At 36.2% G+C, this 27,172-nt stretch overlaps 1 protein-coding gene across 1 annotated transcript; it reads right to left on the bottom strand.

Moving 5' to 3' along the window:
• Window positions 1-123: 123 nt before the first annotated feature.
• On the bottom strand, window positions 124-27,172 carry fbxw8 (F-box and WD repeat domain containing 8). The gene is made up of 11 exons (XM_052104932.1): window positions 26,686-27,172; window positions 26,487-26,591; window positions 24,790-24,954; window positions 23,966-24,054; window positions 23,516-23,667; window positions 22,605-22,801; window positions 21,669-21,893; window positions 12,587-12,714; window positions 5,717-5,890; window positions 1,140-1,256; window positions 124-1,057 (listed from the first exon to the last, which is right to left on the bottom strand). The coding sequence occupies exons 1-11, from the start codon at window positions 27,067-27,069 to the stop codon at window positions 892-894; spliced, it is 1,902 nt and encodes a 633-aa protein (XP_051960892.1). The 5' UTR covers window positions 27,070-27,172; the 3' UTR covers window positions 124-891.

Below are 27,172 nucleotides of genomic sequence, written 5' to 3'. Positions count from 1 at the left end.
TAACTGATGTCAGATCTTTAAGTTATTGAAATGAATGCACACCAGAGCATCATGTCCACATAACCACCTCTGGATGTGCGTTCATTTTCAATAATTCAGCATTCATTTCGAACTAGTAATGGCAGATTTGGATGTTTCTATGCAGTCATTGAGGTATTACACAAATAATTACATGGGTATATAAACTACAGTACATAATCATGTTCTGCGATTCTGATTTAATATTAATGTGGACTAAAACAAATGTACAAGCACAAAACATGATACACTTTTAAAAAGCAAACATCTAGATAAACCCGAAGGAAACAGAATTCATTTTGGCGAGAAACCATTTAAATCCAGCAGAAAATAAGTGTTCTCTTCCTTGTACATTACTCTTAAAGTAATAGTCCACCCAAAAATAATTTCCTCACCCTTATGCTGTCTCGAACTCGTATGACTTTCTTTCTTCTGTGGAACACAAATAAAGTTTTTTTTGAAGGATAAATACAATGCAAGTCAATGGGGTGTCCAATACTTTCAAGCTCCAAAAAGTCAGCATAAAGGTAATCCACTCGACTCAAGTGGTTTAATCCATGACTTCTGAAAAGATAGGATCGGTTTTGGTTGAGAAACTCCTTTTTCACAATAAATCTTGAGATCTGCAGTTTCCTTGCTGAATCATTATCTGAAGCTTGATTAAACTTCCTTGTGCTTGACGCATGTGCAGAGCATAAATTATGAGAGAATTATCATTTTTGGGTGAACTATTCCTTTTTTATATGAAAATATCTGTCCAGGTTCTCATTCACAAATTATAATAAATGTATTTTAATTGAATGTGATTCCAGATCAGCATAGAACAGTAAATTATACACTAACCTCATCTGTACAACCCAGACCAAATGTATATCATATGTTAACATAAGAGCCATTCAATATGTCATACGGCATGGCTAAGCCAATGTTGTAGTTGTAACCAGTGGATTCTGTGTAGTTGGACCTGCAGATGGGCAGGATATGATCTTGTGTAGATGAGTCCAAGGAGAAATCATAGTGACAGATCAGTCCTCTGTATCTACGGGTATAATAAAAATACAGTATAAATGGGTGGGAATGTAATATAAAAGATAATGCAACAATGTAACAGATGTGGCTACCTGCGGTGAGCAGTGAGGTCATCGTCTGTGATACAAGCCCCCCGAGGGTTCTTCTCTTCTGGGATGTTAGCAGTCACTAGGGTGCTGGTGTTAAAGCGTATGTGGCGAACAGGGTGCCTGCACAAGTAACAGTTTTGTGTTATTTATGCAGCTCTGCACTTACAGATGTATGAAAACACAATCATATCTTGCTTTAATCAATGACTTCCCAAATATGCTACCCAGAAAAGCCCTTTTTGGTACAGCAATTAACTATATCACCTATATATACTGTACTATAAAAAAATAAAAAATAAATAACATAATTTAAAAGGGTTAGTTCACCCAAACATGAAAATGATGTCACCTTTTACTCTCCCTCATTTTGATCCAAACCCATATGATTTTCTTTCTTCCACAGAACATAAAATAAAACATTTGCCTAATCTTCTGCTTTAAATACGATGAAAGTGATCAAAGGGCTTTCAAACCCCCAATATGAAATATTAAACTTCCATAATAGTAGTCCACACAAGTCATGTGTCATACTTAGTCTTTTGAAACCGAAATTTCAGTCATTATTTTCTGAAAGTCTAGCCCTTCGCCATAGCTCTTAAACACAACACGGCCCTTACGAGACTGATGCCAATCTTTGTGCAACATCTCTTTATTTGCTAAGTTTAAATATACACTACCGTTCAAAGTTTTAGAACAAAGACATTTTTGTTTTTAAAAGAGATTGATGCCTCTGTTCACCAAGGGTGCATTGAATTCATAAAAATACTGCCAAAACATTAGTAAAGTTGCAAAGGATTACTACTGTTTGAAATAAGCGTTTTATATTCTTATTTAAAAATGCAATTTCTTACCCATGTTTTCAAACCCCCATTTTTAGCAGTCGTTACTTCAAATATATTTTGTTATCTTTCTGATGTGCTAATGAGCAACTCAAGAAAGATATTTTTTATTATTATTATTATTATTAGAAGAGTTGAAAATGGTTGTGCTTCTTAAAGGGACAGTTCACCCAAAAATGAAAATTCTCTCATTTATTCACCCTCATGCCATCCCAGATGTGTATGACTTTCTTTCTTCTGCTGAACACAGATGAAGATTTTTTAGAAGAATATCTCAGCTCTGTAGCTCCGTACAATGCAAGTGAATGACGGCCAGAACTTTGAAGTTCCAAAAGCACTTAAAGGCATACTAAAAGTAATCCATATGACTCAAGAGGTTAAATCCAGAAGAAATATGTTATATGTGGGTAAGAAACAGATCAATATTTAAGTCTTTTTTACTATAAATTCTCCTCCCTGCCCAGTAGGTGGCGATATGCAAAAAGAATGTGAATCGCCAAAAACATATGAAGAATGTGAAAGTGGAGATTCAAAAAGTACTTAAATATTAATCGGTTTCTTACCCACACTTATCATATTGCTTATAAAGATATTAATTTAACCAATGGAGTTGTGTGGATTACTTTTATTCTGCCTTTAAGTTCTAATTGAGCATCAAAGATTTGGTTCCCATTCACTAGTATTGTGAGGACCAACAGAGCTGAAATATTCTTCTAAAAATCTTTGTGTTCTGCAGAAGAAAGAAAGTCATACACATCTGGGATGGCATGAGGGTGAGTAAATGATGAGAGAATTTTCATTTTTGGGTGAACTATCCCTTTAATGAAGTGTGGAAATCACAATACGGTGTCTTTTTCCAGTTGCTGAGGAATTGAGTACACAAACATTTCTTACAAGCCACTTTACACATTTCTCTTGAAATGAATCGGTCTATTATAAGAGATGAAAGCTATTCCATGCACTACTATCTTGAAAGAAGAAATCATAATGGATCTAACCTGGATAGAAATGAAAGGGGATGTGTCCCAGATACACAACAACAAAAGACAAGTACAAAAGAGTCTCTAGTTTGAGAAACAGACTCTTCGCAGGTCCTAATCTGGTAGCTTCAATTATCCATACATGCCAAACAATTCTTGTATGAACAGAAAAATGGAAGAATACAGCATTTATTTTAAAAAAAAATGGTCATTTGTAACATTATAAATGCCTTTACTGTAATACTTAAACTAATCAAATGCCTTCTTGGTGGACAGAAACATCCATTCCTTTCAAAAACAAAAATGTCTTAAGTGTTCTAAAACATTTGAAAGGTAGTGTACATAAGCGCAAAAGAGATTTACGGCCGAGGGACTATTTTCCGCTTTGTCTGTTTAAACAGGCAAAACACTTATGGGAGGAATTTTTTGCATCCGATCTGAGCCACTTCCAAAATGTTTTTCTGACATTAAAATCTCTAAAAACTGAATTTTTGTTTCTATCTGTGCATGTTTAACAACGTTATTCTAGAGATACAAGATGTCAAGCAATTGTGAAATGTCATTTGCACACATTTGCAGCAGAAACGTTTCAAACTTGAAAAGAAATTAGCATAAATCAATATGCAAATGCAACCTAGTCTCACAGAATGAACATTACCATAACTAAATCTTTGCAAACAGAGTTTTATGTGCTGCTTTCTACACATTGTTTCCTGGTGAAATTAATACTAGAGGTGCATTTTATTCACCTTCACACAAATCACCGGTACTATGGCTGTTTATGACTTTAGAAACACGTATTTTTAGCTCTATTATTCACACACTGCTATGTTATCATTTAAAACACTTAGTCGGACACATCATTTGCAAAACGGTACATCTTAACACTTGTATAACAGATGCACCTACATTTACACACTTATTCCAATGTGATTACCTCCCACGGTATCTCACCTGATAGTGAGTTGGACTATGGTCTCGGAGACCAAGCCTCGATCCTAGCCAAAGACACTCAAATGACAACTCACATGAGATGAAGACTCAAGTTATATCAGTAACCTTATAAAAGCTGTTTTATTCTACACGGAGAGGGTCCCGCTCATGGGGGCTGCCATGTTTGAATACCATGACCAGTCTAATACCGCTGTCTTAATCTCAGTAACCATCCTGTTATTGGACACTTTCACTCATGGATTAAATTAATCATGGCTGACTGAGAATAATTTTTACAATGGCATCTATAACTGAAAACTATTGATTTTGAATGATGCTGCATCCACACCGCTAAGTCCAAAATGACAACAAAAAAAAAACGTTACGGAGTGCACCTTTAAAACATCCATCTAATATTCACCTTAATCTCTTGTCAGATTTAAATCATTATGTCATTATTCTACTCGCTCTTAGCGCCCCCTGCTGGACATTTCACTCGGAAACTGCAGCCAAATGTGTAATTAAGCACATGACTTTGCTTAGCAAAAGTGTTGCCATAGTCATGTCAATTTCCTGAAATCATGCTCTATAAATGGGTAAAAGGCCGGTAAGTCTACAAGAACGTTTTACGATACGCTCAAGGCTGATTTTGTGCACACTTTACCAATCCAACTTCTATAGCCACTTGTGCTATCCAGGGTCACGTGTAGTGCTGGAGCCTATCCCAGCTGTCTTGGGCTGAAGGCAGGGAAACACCCTGGAAGGTGGCCAGTCCATCACAGGGCAACACACATAGAGATACACTTTCACACTCTCACTCTCACTCACACCTATGGGCAATTTAGGGTCTCCAATTAACTTAACCAGTCATTGGACTGTGGGGGAAACCAGAGCACCTGGAGGAATCCCACGCAAACACAGGGAAGAAAATCAATGATAATTATTTAGTTAAATTACATGTGTAGAATTAGCAACATTCAGTGTAATAAATGCCAAGAGCAAGTCTCTAGTATTTTCAGAAGGGAACATCTTAAAAAGTATGAGCATGTTTAAGTTTATCTGTAACCACATGTACAGGAATATTCTAAATAGATGTACACTATTTAGAGCATTTAAACTTCTTTTTGGAAAAAATGCTTAACCAGTATAATGAATTATCTTTATCGGTGACGACAGACGGTGGGCTCAGTTGGGAAATCATCACTTGATAGCGCTAGGGTTTGTGAATGAAAGCTTGCATGGGAATTCTTAAATCATCCTTGTGAGTTGTCTTCTCCTTTGAAGAATTAATCATAGGCAATTCTTGTGATCGATATTTCTAAGGAAAATTCCATATAAAATAATGGTATGTTTGTTTCCGTTCATTCTAACAGCTTATTAAGTAATAACACTAAATAGTGCTGACATGCTGTATGTTGACAGACAACCTACAGCGTCTTGGTGGGTATTTAATGTAAACGCCGTCTTTTATGTCCTACGTGAATGTAAACAGGTGGGACAAAAAAAAAAATGTATATGGTCAAACGATTGGATCTGTGCATTAAGCCTTTTAGTGTAAATGCAGCCATAGTGCATTTGTCATATAGACTACTTTTATGGTTTTTATGCTTTTATGGTTATGATTTTTATGACTCTTTTATGATACCTTTTTGTTGCATAGACAAGCTCACACAATTTGCAAAACATTTCATGGAAGAAAGTAAGTCATTGTTTTGGAACAGGGGTGAATTTGTATTTTTTGCCGAACTATACCTTTAAGACTGCAACAAGAGGATTTTACTGACAGTCACACCTTTAAAACATAACCTGCAACACCTGATGTTCTCACCTGTTGTGCATTTCCCAGAGTTTGGCTCCTATCCTCATCTCCCACACACTGACCAATCCCTCTGCACCACCACTGACAATCTTCCAATCATCTGCCTGGACAGCGGTCACGCCCATGTGATGGGCGTATAAGGAGACCACTGAGGAACCAGTACGCAAATCAAACACTCTCACTCTGAAAAAAGGAATGATTGAACAGCAGAAGTTTTCATTACAGAGTGTACACATATTTTTCTTGCTTGATACTATTGTGATATCACCTATTTCAAATTAACCCCCTAAACTGTGGTTGGTCACTTTAAATGTCAGTCGAATGGACTTTTCCTGTCTAATTGGATGTTTCTTGACCAGAATAAGCTGCAAAAGTGGGCAAGGCTGTGTGTCGAAATTCTGCCTATGGAAGACTAACGTGTCAGAGAAATTACAGTATGACAGCTTTATTCCCTTCACAGGGTTGACATTAGTAGCCAGTACAAAACATTTGTTTTACAGGCCCAAAGGAGCTCAAATACATCTGCCCTATTTAATGGTACCAAAAGCAGCCAAAAGAGGACTCGATGCTGGCGCTTTCAGAAAGATAACTGACAAAATGTAATTTAGCTTGAACAAAAAAAAACCTGTCACAATGAATGGATAATGCATATCCAGGCAGGATTTAATGTTGCTGTAATTATGTGGATGTGCCGGTCTGTTGTCCTGTTTTTAATTTTTCCGAAGCATTCACTCTTGTAAGCGGGTGTAATATATTTACTGGCAGTTTGCAGTGGTCATAAATCTAAAGCTAAAACAAGATCTAGTTGCACTGAGCTGTCAGCGGGCAAGTGTCTCTCAATTAATCAAGGATATTGTTCTCTGGCTCGCAACAACTGCGAGCAAATTGATGGCAAAAGAGAAAGCGGCCTGTTGAGTGAATGCCCAGGGACTGCACAAGTGCTATAGTGACGCTCGTCCATAAATGTTTCTGTTTCTATGAACTCCAGAGTAAACAGCCATTATCATTGTACAGAGCTGGACATACCGATTACTTGTGACTCCTACTCACTCAGTGTACAGGTGAATCACACGCAAACATGGCCAGGTCACATTTTACACCCAAGTCAAAAGATAAATAATAAGAAATTGTATTTTGTATATAGACAAAGCAGCCTATTTTTAAGACTGTTAAAAGTTTTTTGTATTGTCATTTACATGACAATTACATTTTTATAATACCCAATATTTTCAATTGTGATTCTCATTAGATTCTCTTAACTATATAACAGTGGTTTTTATTTTTGTTGTAGTATGTTTTTATTAAAATCAGCACAAATTAAAGGCAGTACAGCTAATATTTCCATGATGTATAAATACTTCGGCTTAAACTAAATGTTCTGTTTCAATACAAGTTCATCTCAATAGACAGCGTCTGTAGCGTATGACCTTGAATGACCCTGGGCACACAAATGCCTGGATGTTGTATTTGGCTTCGCTATATGCAACGCATTATTTAAATGAATTTAAACTGACTGATCTCAGTTCAGGAGACACTGGGCTGTCAGTAAAGCGCTAAACTTTAACAAAACAACATGGCGCCGATCACAGCGGAGTATGACTTAATGAGAAACGCTAATAAAAGTACATCTGCTAAGAAATCTATTTAAGTTTTTACATTGAAACATCAGTCAAAAGATGCCATTTTTTAAATTTGAGCGATTTATCGTGAAATGCCACGCTGCAAAACACAATGTACACTTAATTGTACTTAGCACATTTTCCCCTTGGAAATCCTATATGTACTGTGCATAATCACATTGATAATCAGTGGGTTCGTATAAAAGCTGAACAATTTTGCTTTCAGAGGCTTTATATGGAGTTAGGATGAAAATAATGTGAAGTTCCAACTGTTCTGAGAACAGTGCAGACAGACAGCACACCAAGTCATTCACTAAATAGGGAGCAAGGGAGCATTCTATATCTTTCCTATGCAACTAAGTGCATTTACTCCTAAAATCCGGCCAAAAGTTCAGTTTCAGGCAGGAGATGAGGATTGGACTACTCAACATGTCTGCCAGAAATGGGGAAATTATATTCAGTACATAGATTTAGAATTTATGGTTGGATGATGCTGGCCATTACATTGAATCAGAATTAATTATGCTAATTTTCTAATGTAATGCCAGTAACGTCTCAAAAACATGAATAACCAACACTCCTGGAAACATAATAAACAACTTGATTAAAAAAAGTCATCTGACTTTCTATAGCTTTGTATTATTTAAAATTGCACAACACAAAGTCCCATTGTCCACATACACTGATCAGCCACAACATTAAAACCTCTGACAGGTGAAATGAATAACATTTATCATCTCTTTAAAATAGCACCTGTCAAGGGATTGGATATATTAAGCAGCAAGTGAACAGCCAGTGCTTCAATTTCACGTGTTGGTAGCAGGAAAAATGGGCAAGCGTAAGGATCTGAGCGACTTTTTAATTACCTATGTCTTGCTGCTGTTTTTGGTATTGTTTGTATTGTTGTAGACAGGAAGCTCCTGTCACCTAGACAAATTCCTTGTATGTGTAATATAGGTGTAGCATACTTGGCAATAAAGCTGATTCTGATTCTGATTCTGACTTTGACAAGGGCCAAATTATGATGGCTAGACAACTGGGTCAGAGCATCTCCAAAATGGCAGGTCTTGTGGGATGTTCCCGGTATGCAGTGGTTAGTACCTACCAAAAGTGGTCCAAGGAAGGACTTTTGAATCAACCCTCCTTTACTATACATTAAAAACCACAGTAAGTGCATGACTGTAACCGTAATTTTTTGCCTTTTTTATATATATATATATATATATATATATATATATATATATATATATATATAGAAACTTTTTTTATTGAAGCAATTCAACACCTAGTATGAAAAATGAACTGCCCCCTTTAAACTTAAAAGCTGATTGATTGTGCAACCTTTAGCAGCAACAACTGCAAACAAATGCTTCTGATAACTGGAGATCAGTCTTTCATAACGCTGTAGTGGAATTTTGGCTCACTCTTCTTTGCAGTACTGCTATAGTTCAGCCACACTGAAGGGTTTTCGAGCATAAACTGCCCATTTAAGGTCCAGCCACAGCATCTCAATCCTGTTCAAGTCAGGACTTTGACAAGGCCTCTCCACTTAGATTTAGATTTTGCTTCTTTTGAACCATTCAAATGTGGACTTGCTCCTATGCTTTGGATCATTGTCTTGCTTCACATTCCACGTGCAATTGAGCTTCAACTCAAAGACTGATGACCGGACATCCTCCTTTAGGATTTTCTGGTACAGAGCAGAATTCATGTTTCCCTCAATTATTGCAAGTCACCCTGGCCCTCACTATCACACTACCATCACCATGCTTCTTTGGAGTCCCAGAGCCTATGAAATAGCATTTTAACTCTTCCCAGACTGATGTAGTTCAATCAGATGGGGGCAAATACTTTTTCCCAGCACTTTACAATACCAGTCAAAAGTTTGGATATATTAGAATTTGTGCTTCTCGTGATTCTAAAACATTTTTATCTAAAGGTTTATTCTTAAATGCTAGAAATTAGTTTTGTAGACATATATAAATTGTACATCCAATGTATGGACTAAATATTATTTAATTTCTTTTTGGACTGATTTGCACAGAATGAGTATAATAAAGCCTTTTTTGCTCTGTCCAAACTTTTGTCTTGTAGTGTATCATCATTTTTGCAGTAAAGAGAATATTAGAGGAAAATATTACAAAGCAAAAAAAATCTTAAAAATGAATGTTCCGGGTTCAATACATGTTTAGCTAAATCGACAGCATTTGTGGCAAAATATTTACTAGCACAAAATATGTATTTTTTATTTTTAAAATAGCAACGATTGCAGTTACAGCAAGGTAATTAAATTGGAAATTTTATTTTAGTGTGATAATATTGCTTACTAAACGTCTCTGTGTACAATTACAGTATATCCAATATTACAACTTTGTTGTCATGACAACACACCACTAAACCCTGTAATATGCTAAATGCCGTGATAGCAGTAAATCCCTGATTTGATCACACTAAAAACCATGTTAACACAAATAATGTTTATGTCTTGTGGCTCTTCTTTTGAAACGGTGTGTATTTTAACGTTTATGGACTGGCCACATTCACTTCCATTGTTAGTGCCGCACTTTAACCGCATTGTTTTCTAAATAAACGAGGGATGAGTAGAAATTATTTTATATTCTAATCAACATTATGCCAAATTAGCAGGTATTGAACCTGCAACATTTATTTAATGATCCTGAAAATATATGTATTATTTGTTAAGCAAAATATAATTTCTTATTTCTTTTAATTTGGGGCTGAAATATGACCTGGACATGTTCTTGACCGATTTTTTTTAATTTCCTGCACACGTTCTGTTCAGATGTCTAAACAGGCAGATTTCTCTAGTCCTTATAGCTAGATCCAATCAGGCACAATAAAACGTTTTTCATTCATCAAAGACGAACAAAAGGTGAGAGCTTTCGCTTTGTCAGAACTGTGGATAGATGGAAGAAGAAGAAAGAAACGGAAGGAGGGATGCTTTAAAAAAAGACCGCAGCTGGCCATAGTGCCATCATGTCCTCACTCTTGGCACTCGATGTAGTGTCTGAGCAAAGATGCAGTTGGAATTTATTTGAAAAATCCTGCCAAGCAACTGTCCACCTGCCAAAATAGCGCTCCCGCTGTCACAAGTGTCAATGAAATGGCTTTTTATTTGGCGAAGACTAATTGAGACGCAGGCCTCAGATGTGGACCGTGCTCGTGGCTCTGTATTGAGTCTGTTGGGCAGATGCACTGCTCCACTTCTCGTCTCCAACATCTCTTTGTCCACTAAATCAATAGACCTCGGTGATGCACCGCTGACAATAACACAAGCCTTTCAAACCGAGAGCTTTCGTTATTCCAATTCCCACATCTATAAGTGCTGGAGCTTTTCAGAAGCTTTCCTTAAAACGATTTTCAAGGTAAGCCAAAAATAGTTGAAGGCAAGAGTGCTTTAATCTTTGAAAAGAACCACAGCTGTGAAGAAAAAGTTTTTTCCACTTTGCAAATAATTAGGTGTTTTATTTTAAGTGCTTTGATCTTGGTTACCTGATGTACTTTGTTTATTGCCACCTAGTAATGTCCAAAATAGTTTGCCGTTGGAGCCATGGCCTGGTGGTAATGCATGTGCTCCAGACACATTGAGATGCGTGCGGTGTATATGGGGGAAGAGAGGCAGGTTTGAATCTAGCTTGCGTAATATTCTGATCCCTCATTGTATTTTTGTCCACTCTCTGGGTGAATCTCAATAAGCCTGTCCAGAACATGTCCAGGTCATATTTGACATCAAAATCAAAATGAAAAACTAAAAACGTATATTTTGAATAAAAAATAGACCTATTTTAGGACAATACCTCTTCAACTCTGCAGACCTATGTTGCAAAAAAAAAATAATTCTAATAAAAAATTATATCTGTAAGACATCAATTCCAAAAGTATCTTTTTATGCACCCATCACTGCTGCTGTAAGCCCCAAATAGCTAAACACTTTACATCTGTTTTTACCTTAGGCAGTTTTCTAGTGAGAATAAAACATTATATCTTAGATGTCCAGAACTAAACATGAGGTCCAGCAGGAAAAGCATGCTAAACTTCTAGTCCACTCTGAGGCCGAAATATTTTATGAAACAATGGGATAGCGCATGAACTGAAAATTAGACTGAATGTCTATGGACAATGTGTTGGAGCACCACCTACATTTCAGATTGGCATTTTGTGACAAAAAAGTCATTTTTTTTTTTCTAACTTTTGCTGCCATCTAGAGAAATAAAATAAGACTTTTGGGAGGGAGCGGTGGTGAACAGAACCAGAATTTCATGTTTACAAATAAAAGTTAGTTAGGGTTAGGTTAGCAACAGCAAAATAAATAAATTATTATTAAAAAAACAATTCCATTCATCATAAGATTGTAAACATAAGATTGGCAACTGATCCTCAGTATGTTTAAATGGTGTGCTTTTAAATTTGAATGTGACAAATTGCAGACGGCAGCCCAAAAATCCCCCAGAATTGAAGAGGTTAATATTGTTGCATTGTGACAATATTTTCATGACTGTGAAGCATCGTATTGTTATTATGTTTTAAAATGTTTTTTAGGTGAAATACAACATATTCATTAGAATAATGAGATATTCACAAGATATATATATACATTAAGGTAATAAATGAATAAATATTTATTTATTATTTTTATTGTATTTTGGGGTGAAAAATTACCTCCCTCAAAAAAATGATATATATATATATATATATATATACACTGCCATTCAAAAGTTTGGGGTCACTTGCTCATTCTATATTATTATTATTATTATCACATTTTAGAATTAAAGTCATCCAATCTATGGATTAAATGAAATGGAACTATGGAAATTATGTTGTGACTAAAACAAAAATCCAAAATAAATCAAAACTATGTTCAAAGTAGCCATATATATAATTTATATTTATATATATATATATATATATATATATATATATATATATATATATATATATATATATATATATATATATATGCTCTACTTTAGGCAAATTTAATTCAAATGAAATGTAAAATGTATTAACACAATCTGCATGTGTGACCGCGTGCTCTACTCTTCTGTTGGAACTCATGAAACTCTCCTTAAAGAAACTTAGTCCCAAGAGGCTTTAATTTGCCAGACAGATGAAAGAATGTGTGTGTGTGTGTGTGTGTGTGTGTGTGTGTGTGTGTGTGTGTGTGTGTGTGTGTGTGTGTGTGTGTGTGTGTGTAACAGAGATAGATGAGATACACATGTTTGTGAGTGTGTCATACCGCCTGTCTTTATTCCCACACACCAGCAGGTGAGGGGGGCTGTCTCTCAGGTTGACGCAGGTGAAGTCTCCCGCCGAGTTCCCCACGGTCAGCTCTGATTGGCTGGTCTCCAGGTTATACACCTGAATCTGAGGACAGAAGAGGATAGCTCCTGGTGTGATGGAAAAAAGACTGTAGAACTGGCAGGATTTTGCTGTAACACCTGCTGAAGTTCAAGTGTCAGGCCCACAGCTTGCATCAACAGATGCCAGCAAACACTTTCTAAAGTCTTGCATGACTTCTTGTGAACTTAAAACCCTTTTAGCATTTCAGGTAGACACAGTCATTTAAAAAAACAGAGGTAACCTTTATAACTAATATTATACCCTGTTATATTCTAACTTTGAAGACATTTATCTAAAAGGATTTGCAGTAGTCATTGATATGGGCCACTAAATTGATGTATACTTCTACTTAAGGCACAATAGAGGAAACCTTCACTTAGTCTTGTGTGACAATAGCTCAGCTGTCATCAAAATAGTTTAGCTTTTACCGTGACAAGCTACTTTTCCTATCAAAAAGCTGTGTAGAGTGACAAAAGCATCTGTTTAATATTTGAAAAGTTATTGCATCTTAAGCAGCTTTGATAGGAGTAGAGTATCATAAAGCAGTTGTAGTGTGCATGCGTCAAACGCGTCCATACTGGCTTGGGGTCGAAAGAGCACATTTTGAAAGGCTAGAGTGCTCAACTGTGCATGAGATGTAGCAGCATGCTGAAAAGTCTTTGACCTTACATCATCCAAACTTTTGACAGAGAAAGAGAGTGCATTCAATAATCAATTATATACATCCGCAGTATGAATCAGAGTACCACCAGTCTCCACCAGGTGCTTTAAATGTCTGAACTCTCGACTAATCCCTTCACATTAAAAGCCGTCTCTGAGGTAATTCATTCAAAGAGAGATTGGTTATCCGATTGCATCAGCTGCCATCTAAAAAGTGAGTAAAGCAAAGACAACGACACAGCCAAATTGGACACGATTATTCAGGCAACAGACAAAGATTTTAAACAAAAGAGAGAGAAGAGGAAAAGGAACCGCATGATGTCACAATTGAGTCCATGCCAGCTGTTCAGTGCCTGCAGTTTGGGCCAGACACACTTAATTGCGAGGCACCATGCTACCAGCCAAAATCCTTGAGAACCCAAAAATTACAGCCAATGGGAGTTTGTCATCAAGACACGAGAAAGCTCCCAATTTGTAAAGCTGCAATATGTAAAGACATTAGGGGGGAAGCTGCTTAGAATGCAGACAAGATATGTGCATATGTCACTGGCGAGAAGACAGACTATTGGGATTGCATGTAGGATTTAATCATGATGATTTAATAACAAAGGAATCAGGAGAATTGTGGAGATGTTTACACAACTAACCGAATGATTAGATTTAAATTTTAACCGAGCACATCTCAAATATAGTATTTTTTCGTGCATCACAGCAAAACCATTTGGAAAAGATGTGTATGCCTTTCCTTCTACAGCAGAACCGAAATGACGATTTTTATAAGCGCATTTAAGGTCTATTTGTCCATACAATGAAAGCGAATGGGTGCCATGACACTGCTGGCTGTTTGACGGTCCAAAAGGCATTTTAGGCTGCATAAAAGTACTCCACATGACTCCATTTGTCTTCTGAAGCAAATCGATAGGTTTGTGTAAAAAATACATCGCTAATTAAAAATGTATTAACTTCCTGATACCAGTCGAACCATCATAGAGCTGTCGCGTGACGCAAGCGCAATGGCACATTCATGTGAGAAGTCGGAAGCGCACGCTTTGTACGCAACAGAGGAACGAACATCATGCGAGAGTTAGGTCATTTCAAGCAGAAATACAGCATGGGGCGGAAGCAACCATTTAAAGTTAGAAACGTTTTAATTATCGATTTGTTTCTTAAACAAGGCTATCAATTTGCTTCAGAAGACTTTTTTTATGCTGCCTAAATATGCCTTTTGGACCATCAAACCGCCAGCAGCATCATGGCACCCATTTGTTTTCATTGTATGGACAAATAAAGCTGAAATGTGCTTATAAAAATCTTAATTTCAGTTCTGCTGAAAAAGGAAAGACATACACATCTGGGATGGCTAAAGGTGAGTAAATCATGAGAGGATTATCATTTTTGGATGAACTAACCTTTAAGGTTTTACTATTCTAACTTGTTTTACCATTACTCTCTAAATCTTAATGTTATCATTAATAAAAACATTTAAGTGGTCCTAATTAAACAGTACTTGAAATGTCACATTTTGGAGTAAATCAAATATTTACAGTCTTTCCATTTTGGCTTTGACTACTTCTATCTCAAAATGACTAAGTACAAAATTGTGGCTGTGTGAAACAGCCATAAGTGCTTGAATAAATTATGTATGTTTGGTAAAAACAAGAGAATTTACGTGGAAAAATAATAATTGTTATTTACAAATGTATATAGATTTAATTCTTATGACTATTGTTGTTGTTTTGTTGTAGCTGGTTGATAGTTGTGACTTGTGTGAAGTCACCATTAGGGTGATTAGTGTTACCTCTGGTGAACTTGGAGCCTGTTAAATTTAAACCATTCTGCTTTACTCAATTGTACTATATGAGTGCAGATTCATGTGCAATAAGACACACTGAGGAGAATCCAATGTGCCATATGGCTAACCTAGAGTCCAGTCATAATTTCCCTTCTAATGTATAAGACGTGCTAGCATGCCATTTAAATAATTAAATAAAAATAATGAGACTTTAAAAACAGATTTAGTTAAGTTTACTTGTAACTAGTTAACATTACTTAACAAAATGAGGTTCAGTTTACTTAAGCCAAATAAGTACATTTACAAATTAGATTTTACAGTGTATATACATTACACATTAATATTAGTTTATGCAACTAACATGAACAGACAATGTATTACAGTATTTTGATCAATTAACAGGAACCAAGATGAATAAATTCTGTCAAACAAATAATTGTTAGTTTATGATTCCTAATGAGTTAATGTTAATGAATAAAATCATATTGTAAAGTGTTACCAATTTTGTTTATTTAAACATTTGTCAAATTACAATTTGTTGTATTGCAACTAATTTAATTGGAGTATTTAACTATGCAAATTAGAAATTGTTATGATTATTAAATATGCATATTATAACAAAAGTGACAGACTCCATGGAAATGTACATTTATTAACTCAATGGTTGGTAATTGTCAAATACGTTTGTCGATAAATTTAATAATAATGATAATATACAGTATTATATATATATATATATATATATATATATATATATATATATATATATATATATATATATATATATATATATAGTACTGTGCAAAAGTCTTAGGAATATAAGATGTTTCACAAAAATATTTGTCTTAAGATGGTTATTTATATCTTCAGCTTTACAGTGTCAATAGGAAATATACATTTTAGACTACCAAACATTTCTTTGCAACTAGAATAGAATAGAACAGGGAGCCCCTGCAACAGATGGGATGGCCCCCACAGAGCCCCCCACTGAACATCGAGTCAGTCTGAGATTACATGAAGACACAGAAGCAATTAAGACTAAATAGACAGAAGAACTGTGGCAAATACTCCAAGAAGGTTGGAACATCCTATCTGCCAACACCATGGAAAACTGTCCAGGTGTACCTAGGAGAATTGGTGCTGTTTTGAAGGCAAAGGTGGTCATACCTTTTTTAATGTGTACTGGACTTTGTATGACTTCCACTGATAAATGAAATCTATATGCGGCATTATTTTTGAAGAAATCTTCACTATGCAACATTTTTCACAAATTCCTAAAACTTTTGCACATTATTTGTGTGTGTGTGTGTATACATAAAAATAAATATGCTTTTTGCGCTCTTTAAGACAAAATGATGTATTTTCTTTAAAATAACCCATCTGACAATTACATTTTTATTTACACAAAATGTCACTTCTTGAAAATAGTCATAGAAATATGTTAACCAGAGCTATTGTAATACTTCATTTAAATGGTTGAATACTATCATTTATTTTAATACTATATTTGTGTTTAATTGGCAAAGATATAAAACATATACTTTCAACAGTTATGGTTGGCTATCATTTATAATGTTTTCTGAAAGTTCGTTAGTTAGAAGAAAGTTCAGAAGCTTTTTAGCAGTCGAAATCGCTCTAATCCAACAAAAATCATTAGTAGTACCTCCCTGAAACTTTTAGTATAATTATAGCCTTTTCAGGCCTAATATCTTCCAGAAGCACAGCTACGGAGATGTTAATCAGATTCATGGTTGATATAATGAGGCACTGCTGTATATCTCTGAATTTCAGAACCTGGAGGTGCAGCAGTGTGCCACATTTTCACCAGACTAGATGGCTGTTAATCATGAAAGTGGTGCCTCAGGTTATACCAGCATGATTTGCTGTACAGAGCAACTGTGTGTGTCTGGATCAGCGCCTCAGACACACACTGTGGCAACCTGCATTCAGGTCGCTCCGCCAGGTTGAACAAAGAAAAAACTGGAGGAAATCTCCTAGGAAAACCGGTAACCAAAACAACTACTTATTAAAATATTAAGGAAACACACAGCACTCAAAACCTACAGAACAGGTGGGAGATCAAAAACAAATATAAATAAAGGAAAGAGATTTAAAGAGGAGGACTACATGCCTCCATGGATGGCCAAACCAAAATATACTCTATACAAGTCAAAGAATAGAAACCAATAGGCAATTTCTGGTAAAACAGGGTTTTCTGGGCTCTTTTGAAATTATGTCAACTAATGTTTGGAAATAACTAGTTAAAGTAGCAAAAGATATTGACCTGGACCTCCTGAATGAACCAATTCACTAAAATTATTCACAGATTAATTTAAAGCCCTGCACAGAAGTCACTACTAAGTATTTTACTGTATGTCTTTTTGTAGCAGAATATTTAGCAAAAGTCTATAACTTCTTTCGACTCGGTTATACAGTATAATGTATATTTCGAGTTTTATTTGTAAGTAGGTCTATTTAGTGTAAACTTATCTGTTCGAGTTTCATTCTGTTCCAACATTTTCAGTTCCAGATATTGCTCTGACAGCCATAATAAAGAAGAACATCTGATAGTAATGTAGCTAACTATGTTTTCAGATTTGTAGTAGCTTGAAATGCAACAGTTTCAACGTAGCTCCAGTGATTCAGAAGTTGACATGGTTATGATGTCACAACCATGAGAACAGACCATCCACGTTTCCATATCAACATCTATTCAGTATTCATCAGCTAGGCTCGCCCTGATAAACAACTGTACATGAACTGTACATGAGTGTTAGTTAGAAAATAAGTAAAATGCTACAAAAGTGTATAATATAGCTGTTTTAAATGAAGACTCATTCAGTTACCTCGCATTGGAGTGAACTCCGTTCACCTCTTTTTGACAAGTTTTAATGAGGCATATGTCTTGTCATTTAATAACACACAAACACCTTGGATTTAGATGTGCGCGCTGGCACATCTTCACTCCAGCAGTATTAGAATCCTGTCAACATTCAACGAGGCTTACAGACATGACATCAAACAGCTGCAAAAGGTGCTAATCATGAATCGGCAGAATGGAAAGTTGTAGAGTACTCTCATAGCGACAAAATATAAGAAACAAAGAGTGATTCCAACTAAATGTGTTGCAATAAGTGTCAAAAGTTTATCTAGAATTTCACAACCTCTTGAGACATAGAACTACAGTGAAGAAAATACTTTTACTTCCTAAAATTGGACATAAAAAATGTCTGTGGAAGAACACTATTCACCATAACTAAGACCCCGTTTCCACCTGGTATTAAGATGCGTCTCTGTGATCCGATCACTTGTGGTCAGGTGAGACACATTGCTGTTTACACCTGTCGCTTAAATGCGTCTCCTGTGGCCCCTTGTGATCAGATTTGGAGAGGACGGTCTCTATTTCATGACGACATACACCAATCACTATGTCGGTGTGTTACTGAATGATAATAAACCACAACAAATTCAGAAAAGACAAAGAAAGCACGAAACAAATGGTGCGCTGTTTCTCCCATATGCAGTTGATATTGAATCTTAGCATAAATGCTAAATGTCAAGCAGAATTCTTCCTTTGTTTTAGAGGATTACACGTATTAAAAGGAGCTTTAGATGTTTGTGCTTCTCATTAAAGCACACTAAAGAAGATCTGGAAGATTTTCAATGAATAACAACTTAAATTTTGGTCTGTTCCAGTGGTGGTCCTGATTCACATGATGCCCTAGTTGAGCCACCACTACCCCCCCTATAAAAAATGATTTATCAACATGGTTCACATTTTATTTTGTGAAGTGAGTAACTAGGCCTGTTCTGGCATCTAGCAGACCTAAAGACTTTATTAAAGCTACTACGGGAAGAAAATGTTTGTTTTAATATAACTTAAACACCTTATCCCTCTCAGTTAGAGCATGCAGAACATTCTTCAAAATTTCACAGAATGTGCTCCACAAAAATAATAACAGCATACAAGTTTGGAATGACATGAAAGTGAGTAAATAATGAGAGAAATTGTGGGTGAACTGTTCCTTTAAAATGAGCATGGTCCTTTCTGTCTTTTCCGTTAATAAATAAATTATTTGTTACTTACTACTATCCATTAAATAGTACAATAAGAGTGTCGTTTTCCTGCCTTGTTGCACAATCTAAAAGGCTGACTTTGACAAACTGTCCTGCTATTCAAACTCTAAACAGTCGCCACATTGCCCGTTTGGTTAATGAGAGTGTTTAAATGGGGGTGATGTCAGGGGAGGAGGAGAGCCAAAGCATTGTGTGCTACAACACAACACCATCTGCAATCATCTATCAACCACTCATCTGATTACTGATAACATCTATGCCTGATGCTTCACTGAAAAACTACAACTCTCCCTGGGGTAGCTGAGCTCCCCCCAGACAACACGCTGGAGAATTGTAGTGAGCGGCCCATTGTGATTTAAAGAGTATATTAAGATCACGCACTGCGTTGCATGATGGTTTGGATTTTGGTCTGGAGAATATGACTGTTGGACTGCTGTGGCTCAAACTCAAAGCTCTGGAGAAACATTGCATCGTCTGAGGTATCTAAATTAATCTCTAAGCTTCATATGCCAAAGTTAGAATCAAACTAGGGACTCTTAGGAGAGCTGTTGGGACCAAAATTTGGGTTAATTAAGTAACAGGTCTATCTCCAAGATAACAATATGTACAGAGCATTTTATTTACTATCTTTGGGAATACGATTACATAAAACTTCATAAAGAATGTTAACATTAGGGATGGAGCACAGAATAGATATCAGCATTCACCAATTGTTGACATCATATTTTGATTGCGTGACTAAGTGGTAAAAGATCTCAGCAAAGTAAGCAAAAGGTTGTAGGTTCAAACCCCACAAGGGATGATCCATAAAATTGTGCCCTTGAGCAAATCCAGGTTGCCCCCATGGGGAGTGTCCATGTAATAAGATGCTTTAGATAAAAGTATCTGCTATATGACTACTTACATCATGCAATATGAGAAGAAAAATACATTTGTGCATTTTTACTTCTAAGGTTTGCTAACCATATAAGCTCTGAAGGTGATTTTTAGTGGCATAGTCAAAATTAAAGGCTTATAACTTAAAGGCTTAAAAAAACAAGGAGGCTCAAGTGGTTGATACCATTTTAAAGAACATGTTTCCAATTTTTTTTATGATATATATTCTCAGCCTAAGAATCTGCTGAAAAATCAAAACCTTGAGGCAAATATTAACTTTTTCCCCACTTATTTTTTTCTTATTTGACATTATACATCTCAGGGTGTGAATAAAGCAGCTCTGAAAAACTTTTGTTTTACTCCCAATCATGCCACCTGTACCTGTCAAATTTTGTGTTAAAACAAAACAATCAAATGATATAGCACTACAAAAATGATTTATCCTAGTGTCAAAAAAACGTCTCTAAACAAATAAAAACACAAGAATTGTACACAAGAACTAATTACACATGCAAATACAACAACGACTAAAGGTATGCTCTCCCTCCAAAGCATGCAGGCATGAGTAACAAGATCACATTTAGTTCCATCCTGTGTCATTTGAGCCATCATTGATTCTGTGTCATCTATTTGGCGCCATCTCCTGGTGGCCATATGTAATTAGAGTGAACGATCCTTTCTGCCCATATTTGGATGACTTCCACCTCTGGTTGCAGCGATCTGAATCCTAATATGATTGGTTTAGCATTCCATGACGCTGGACAACGTACTGCATAATTTCCGATAAAGTCATCTGATCCAGGAAAGCTAACGTGTTGTTAGCCATATAGCACATTATGTGCAGTGTGCACATTGTGCTTTGTGTGGATTATCTAATGATCTATGCATCTGATTATGCTGTGTGTGGGCTCATTTTAAAGATAATCACCTCCTCTAAGTAATGGTTTATGATACTAAACAAGTGAAAACGTGCCATATAAGCAACACCAGTTTACATATAAAATGTACAGTATATCAAAGGCATACAGCTATTACTCACTATATTTTTGTCTGCGAGTAAAAAAATAGGCTGGTTGTATTCTACTCTTTGAGAGCTTTCCAATAACACATGACACAAGGCTATTTGATCAGTGTGATGTTTTTACCGACTACAATAATATGTGCAGCTCAAAATTATTTATAAATTATCGAAACGGAACACTTCTAATTTGTCTGCAAATTTCAAAGCACTTGTTCAGTTTTGGTCCTAATGCCTACAAGCATTCTAAAGTACAGCTTCTAAGCTTTAAAACGATAGCTATTTTGTGTTGGTCAAGATTGTATTTACATATATTATGATTTTTTTTTTTACTCGATGCAAGCATAAATGGTTAAAGTAAATCACTTGCTTGCATGTCATATGGAAGAGGTGCACCACAAGGCCTGTTAATCATTGAGGTTTCACTTTTCTGCCTAACAGAACAAAAAAAAAATAAATTCAAAAGTATATCTAAAGTTTAAAGTATTTGTAGAAATCTAAAAGATGCAAAATGTGTGAAACAGGCCAAGGTCGTGCCCGTGCTTGTGCAGGTACCTTGTTGCCTCCATCATTCATGCCCCATCCGCAGCTCTTGACACCTAGAGCAGCTCTGCTGGCTGACACATCTACACAGGTCACTGGATGGCCATATACAGAGTGAAGCAGTTTTGGCTCCTGTTCATCTTTCCATCTGGAATCCAGCAGGTAAACGCTCTCACCTGCCCATGCTGTGACCAAAGGGAAGTTCCGCCTGCCTGGCACCACCAATACGCCATCTACCTGAAAGACACAGTTTCTAAGGATTCGCAGTGCATATTTTATTGTTTATGTACTGGTCCCATTCACTTCCATTGTAAGTGCCTTGTTATTTATTTTTTTAAATAAGGGACGCATCAAATACTTTTTACTGGTAATTAACACAAATGCAACAAATGCTGTTGACTGAACATTACTTTAATGTGGCAAACAACAATATTGCTTTGCAACCTCAAACTGCCTACAGTTAGCATAATGGACAATCCTACTTGGTGGCAGGATTGTTTATTGCACTAATTATAAACGTAACTTTTATTGAACAATGGTCTCTTTAATCATATTGCTATTAACACAGTTTTATAAACAGTTTTTTAACAGCCTTTCGAGTGATTTTTTTCATCGGTGCATGGTTTTAGGCCACGTCCACACTATTTATGTATTTTTGATTGAAATAGCATTGCCACACAAAATGAAGACTTTTGAAAACGCTCTTTAGTAACGCGCAGTTTGAAACATTATGACGTTAGGAAACCGACAACGTATTGGTGTCCTCCTCATATTTTGTCTAAGAGCAGATCAGTAAGTGGTCATACACTATTCAGCATGAATTGCAGTCAAAGTTACAAAGAGCTTGAAAATTTAGAACGCCTTGCAGGTGCAAACATTGCCCACATGAATGACTCATTGCGCAAAACCATTACTATGGTTGGCATCAGTGTATAAGATTAAACTTACAGGCTTGGGTAACTGAACAAGACATTGTGATCTCCAGTAGCCCTTCTCATCTGGGGCATCCACTCGCACCTCTGGTCCTGCTGCAGAGGCCAAAGCAGGACTATCTGGACTCAGATCCAGAGCATGAACCCTCTGGAGGTGCTGGTACTGATGAATGGGATCAAGACCAGTTTCAGTGCTCCAAACGTCCACACACCCTAAACATAAACACATAAAACAATAAACTGAAACAAACACATACATGCATGGAATTGCTAAAGGAAAATTGACATCCTTTTTGCAAAAAAGTAAGTATTGTAGGGAAAGTTCTCCCAAAAATGAAAATTCTCTCATCATTTACTCAACCCCATGCCATCCCAGGTGTGTGACATTCTTTCTCCTACTGAACACAAACAAAGATTTTTAGAAGAATATTTCAGCTCAGTCCTTACAATGCAAGTGAATGGTGACCAGACATTTCAAGCTCCAAAAATCACAGAAAAGCAGCATAAAAGTAATCTGTATGACTCCAGTGTTTTAATATATGTCTTCTGAAGCAATCTAGTCACTTTGGGTGTGAAAAAGATCAATATATAAGTCCTTTTTTACTATAAATTCATAGTAAAAGGATTGAAATATTGATCTTTTTCTCACCCACATCTATCATATCGCTTCTGAAGACATGGATTTAACCACTGGAGTCATCTGGATTACTTAAATGCTACCTTTGTGATTTTTAGAGCTTGAAAGGTCTGGTCACCATTCACTTGCATTGTAAGGACTGAGCTGAAATATTCTTCTAAAAATCTTTGTTTGTGTTCTGCAGAGGAAAGAAAGTCATACACATCTGGGATGGCATGAGCGTGAGTAAATGATGAGAAAATTGTCATTTTTGGATGAACTATTCCTTTAAGTAAGCCGAAGTTACTCACCATTCTCATAAGCTGCTGTGGCTATGGCCTTATTGACACGCACATGACTGACATGCGGTGCTGGACTCTCATCTCTGATGGAATGTGTGGGGTGCAGGTAAGACGTGTCCCAATGAAGTGTGTCCCACAAGCGGACATCACCGGAGGTGTATCTGCAGAGAATAGGAATAGGAGAATAATTTGAATTTAAAATAAACAGATCCTCCTAAAAATAAAAAAAAATATGTTTTGCTTATATACCTCTGAAATATCCTACAATAAAATATAGCACTGTATTAATTATGCATAAATATATTTAGCTAAATGTTGAAGCCTTGACATCATTCACATTTACTATCAATCTTTTCCACTCAACGGTTGGCCATTCTGCTTTATACAGGTTAGGAAAGACATGCCGGTGTGTTAATTTTCATTTTTGGGTGAGATATCCCTTTATATACATCAACATACCCAGCGATTACAAGACCAGCACAGGAACTAATGTCACATAACACCTTTCCTAATTCATACTGCAGGTGGAGAATGGACCCAACACGATTCTGTTGGAAATAGGGCAGAAATGCTCAAGCTTAGATGATTAGTGTACAGAATATTCTTTTAAGACAAGTCTCTATGTATATAGTGACTCCAGCAACATTTCTCTGAATGTCTCTTTTTGTTATCTAGATATCTTTACTTAAAGGAATATTCCGGGTTCAATACAAGTTAAGCCCAATCAACAGCATTTGTGGCATAATATTGATGACCACAAGAAATTACTTTGACATGCTCCTCCTTTTCTTTAAAAATATTTTACAGTGGATGTGAATGGGGCCAATCCGTAAACATTAAATACTCACCGTTTTAAAATATAGCCAGAAAACATAAAGAATATGCATGCAAATATGATTTTAGTGTGATAAAATCACTTACTAACCTTTTTAGTATAACCCCTACATTATAGCCAATAGCTCATATGATGCATGAGATTTAACAGAGGACAGCTTTGCTTTTCTGCCTTTAAACAATTCAAGAATTGTCCCCATTCACTTCCATTGTAAGTGCCGTACTGTAACCTTGATATTTGTTTTTCTTTTTTAAGAAAAGGAGGGTCGAAATTATTTTTGTGAGAATCAAAATTATGCCAAAATGCTGTTGATTAACCTTAACTTATTTGAAACCGGAATATTCCTTTAATAACTCAAAAGTTCTCATAAGTGTCAAAAAATGTTTTATATTTCACAAGTTGCTATTCTGGGAACATGGAGGACAGCGTTAAACAGTTTGTGCATTACCTTCCAGTTCGCCTTCACAATGCTCTCTGTGTTACGACAGTCTCTGAGAGTGCTCTTCCAGCAGGGGGAGTCAGAGATACTTGCCCCACTGTGATAACCTTCTTTCAGACACAATCTATGCCACAGAACCTCATCTTCAGCTAGAACCTTCCAGGGCTTACTTATCTGGATCAGGAGAGAGAATATTAAACCATGTACATCAAGATTAAGACTTTATAGAATACAGTAAAACAAAAATGTTGGCTTGAGTCCCTTGCCTTAATTGCATTTTTTGCTACACAATGTCAACAGTTTAGAACAGAAATAGAATAGAAATGAATTTCCATTGCAGATTTTCTTTTATAATTTTATCGAGATCACTAGTGAATTTATATTTACGGTCGAAATTTCCATGGCTTTCCATGATTCTTAAGATTCTATAAATGTATAAATACCTGATATTTTAATGCATACTATTACCATGGGAAGCTATAATTTATATAACACAATATAATAAAATAAGAGTTCCCAAAACTGCTTTTGTAAAATGATTTCTAAGAGATTGCAGTCATGAATTTATACTCACAATGTAACCTTTCATTAGTCAATTACTTTTTAAGATTTTTTAAATTTCCACTACTTCTTAAAGATCCCTTGATATGTCTAGGTTTACCATGAATTTGTGGATCCTATAGAATAGAATCCAGATTTTCCTTAACATTTTTAGAGGTTTGAGATGTTTGTAATATATATATGTCGATTTAACGTGTTAATTCAGTGCGATTAATTTTACAAACAATAACATGTTAAAAAAAATTACGCAATTAATCGCATGCCCACAGACCATAATAAGGAAGATTCCTGAGATATGCAAGCTTGTAGTACCACCTGTTTACTCCAGAGGGCAGTAAGTGAAATTTAAGCTGCATGGCAATGCACAGTTTATACAGTGAAGAAAACATTCCAGTAGGCAGAACAACAAAATGCAATACGTTCTTGCGTTCAAAACACTCGAAGGAGCGCAAATGCGATCTAAGGGATCTCAAGATGTGTTTAAAGAACTATATTTAACTTGACACAGTAACCTAAACATTTTATGTTTATGATGCAACACCCCCTAGACGTCTGACGTTGACGGGCCCTTAAACAAGCCCTCATAATAAATCTGGAACTGATTGACTTAATTCACTTGTGTAATGGATTGCTGTGAACTGTATGCTAATGATTGACTTATGATCAATAATATGGTAGTAAACAATACATTATATTCTAAAGCCACTTTTTGTATGGCCTTATCAATGATTAACTCTTCTGCCACAAGAATGTAATGCATTTTACTTATCTGAATATATATATATATATATATATATGAGTTTATATGAGGTCACAACATCTTAACAACATCTTTCAAATTTCCTGACATGTTTAGGTTTACCATGACCATGGGAAACCTGTAGAATAGAACTGAATAGAATAGAATAAAGGATTCTGACACCTGATGATCAATAAATTCTCATACGTTTTCACTGATTTTTTTGTTTTGTTTGACGTTGGTGATTTTTGTAATATAATTTGACAGAGATTGCACTCATGGGTTTATAATAACAGCAGAAATTTCCATTACAATTGAATTACTTCTTTAAAATTCCTGGACGTTTACAATGATCATGGTAACCCTACAGAATAGAATAAAGACTTTTATACACTCATTTATTTACCTGAGCACATCGTCCCAGATCTGTTCTGCTCAGGAACTGGAAAATCTTCAGTGCCAGCTCATAAGGCAACTCCGCATCAAAGAATGGGATGTCATTCACCTCATTCTAAAAGCATTAAAGACAGAACAGAGGGCAGTTTAATATTAAGACAACAATATCTAACCATCTCAACCACAGTATGTCATTATCAGCCGCTTACCAGGTCCTGCAGGAACTGGTCGAGCAGTTTATGGCATGCGTTGACTTTTTTCGGCGGCGCGCCTGTGTTGAGTGCCTCACTCTCGGGTGCGCGCTTCCTGCGCGTTCTCTCCTGCTCGATTCTGTCCAGAAGAGGACTCGTCCTGCCGTCCAACAAACCCTCCGCGATAGACACGCACTGCGGCTGCTCTTTTGGTCTGGGCTGAGCCTGCTGTGCTGCATCACTCTGTTTCTCCCAAAAACTACTGTTTTTAGGACAAGATGAACTGTCTTTACTGGGATGCCCAAAATATCCCTCTTTGTTTTTGTCTGTCTTGGTCTTTTTATCTAACTCGTGTTTCCAGCGCTCCCGGAAGGTCGACAGCTCGTCCTCTTCCATCCCCATTTAAACGATGGCCATGTTGTGTTTACATTCATGAACATAAACGTGTAAAACAGGTGACAGTCTTGTGGGGAACAAAAACAGCCAGTTACCGTCAAAACACATA

Source organism: Xyrauchen texanus, chromosome 3, assembly GCF_025860055.1.
Source record: "Xyrauchen texanus isolate HMW12.3.18 chromosome 3, RBS_HiC_50CHRs, whole genome shotgun sequence".
Taxonomy (NCBI): Eukaryota; Metazoa; Chordata; class Actinopteri; order Cypriniformes; family Catostomidae; genus Xyrauchen; species Xyrauchen texanus.
This window is presented reverse-complemented; position numbering and strand designations above follow the sequence as displayed.

What these genes read in the sequence shown, in the direction of transcription:
- fbxw8 (XM_052104932.1), bottom strand. Translation starts at nt 27,069, where the DNA reads ATGGGGATGGAAGAGGACGAGCTGTCGACCTTCCGGGAGCGCTGGAAA. An exon ending in ATCTGGGACGATGTGCTCAG is followed by an intron (nt 24,955 to 26,486) that starts GTAAATAAATGA and finishes CTCCTGATCCAG; the next exon opens with ATAAGTAAGCCCTGGAAGGT. An exon ending in TTGTGAAGGCGAACTGGAAG is followed by an intron (nt 24,055 to 24,789) that starts GTAATGCACAAA and finishes TATTTCCAACAG; the next exon opens with AATCGTGTTGGGTCCATTCT.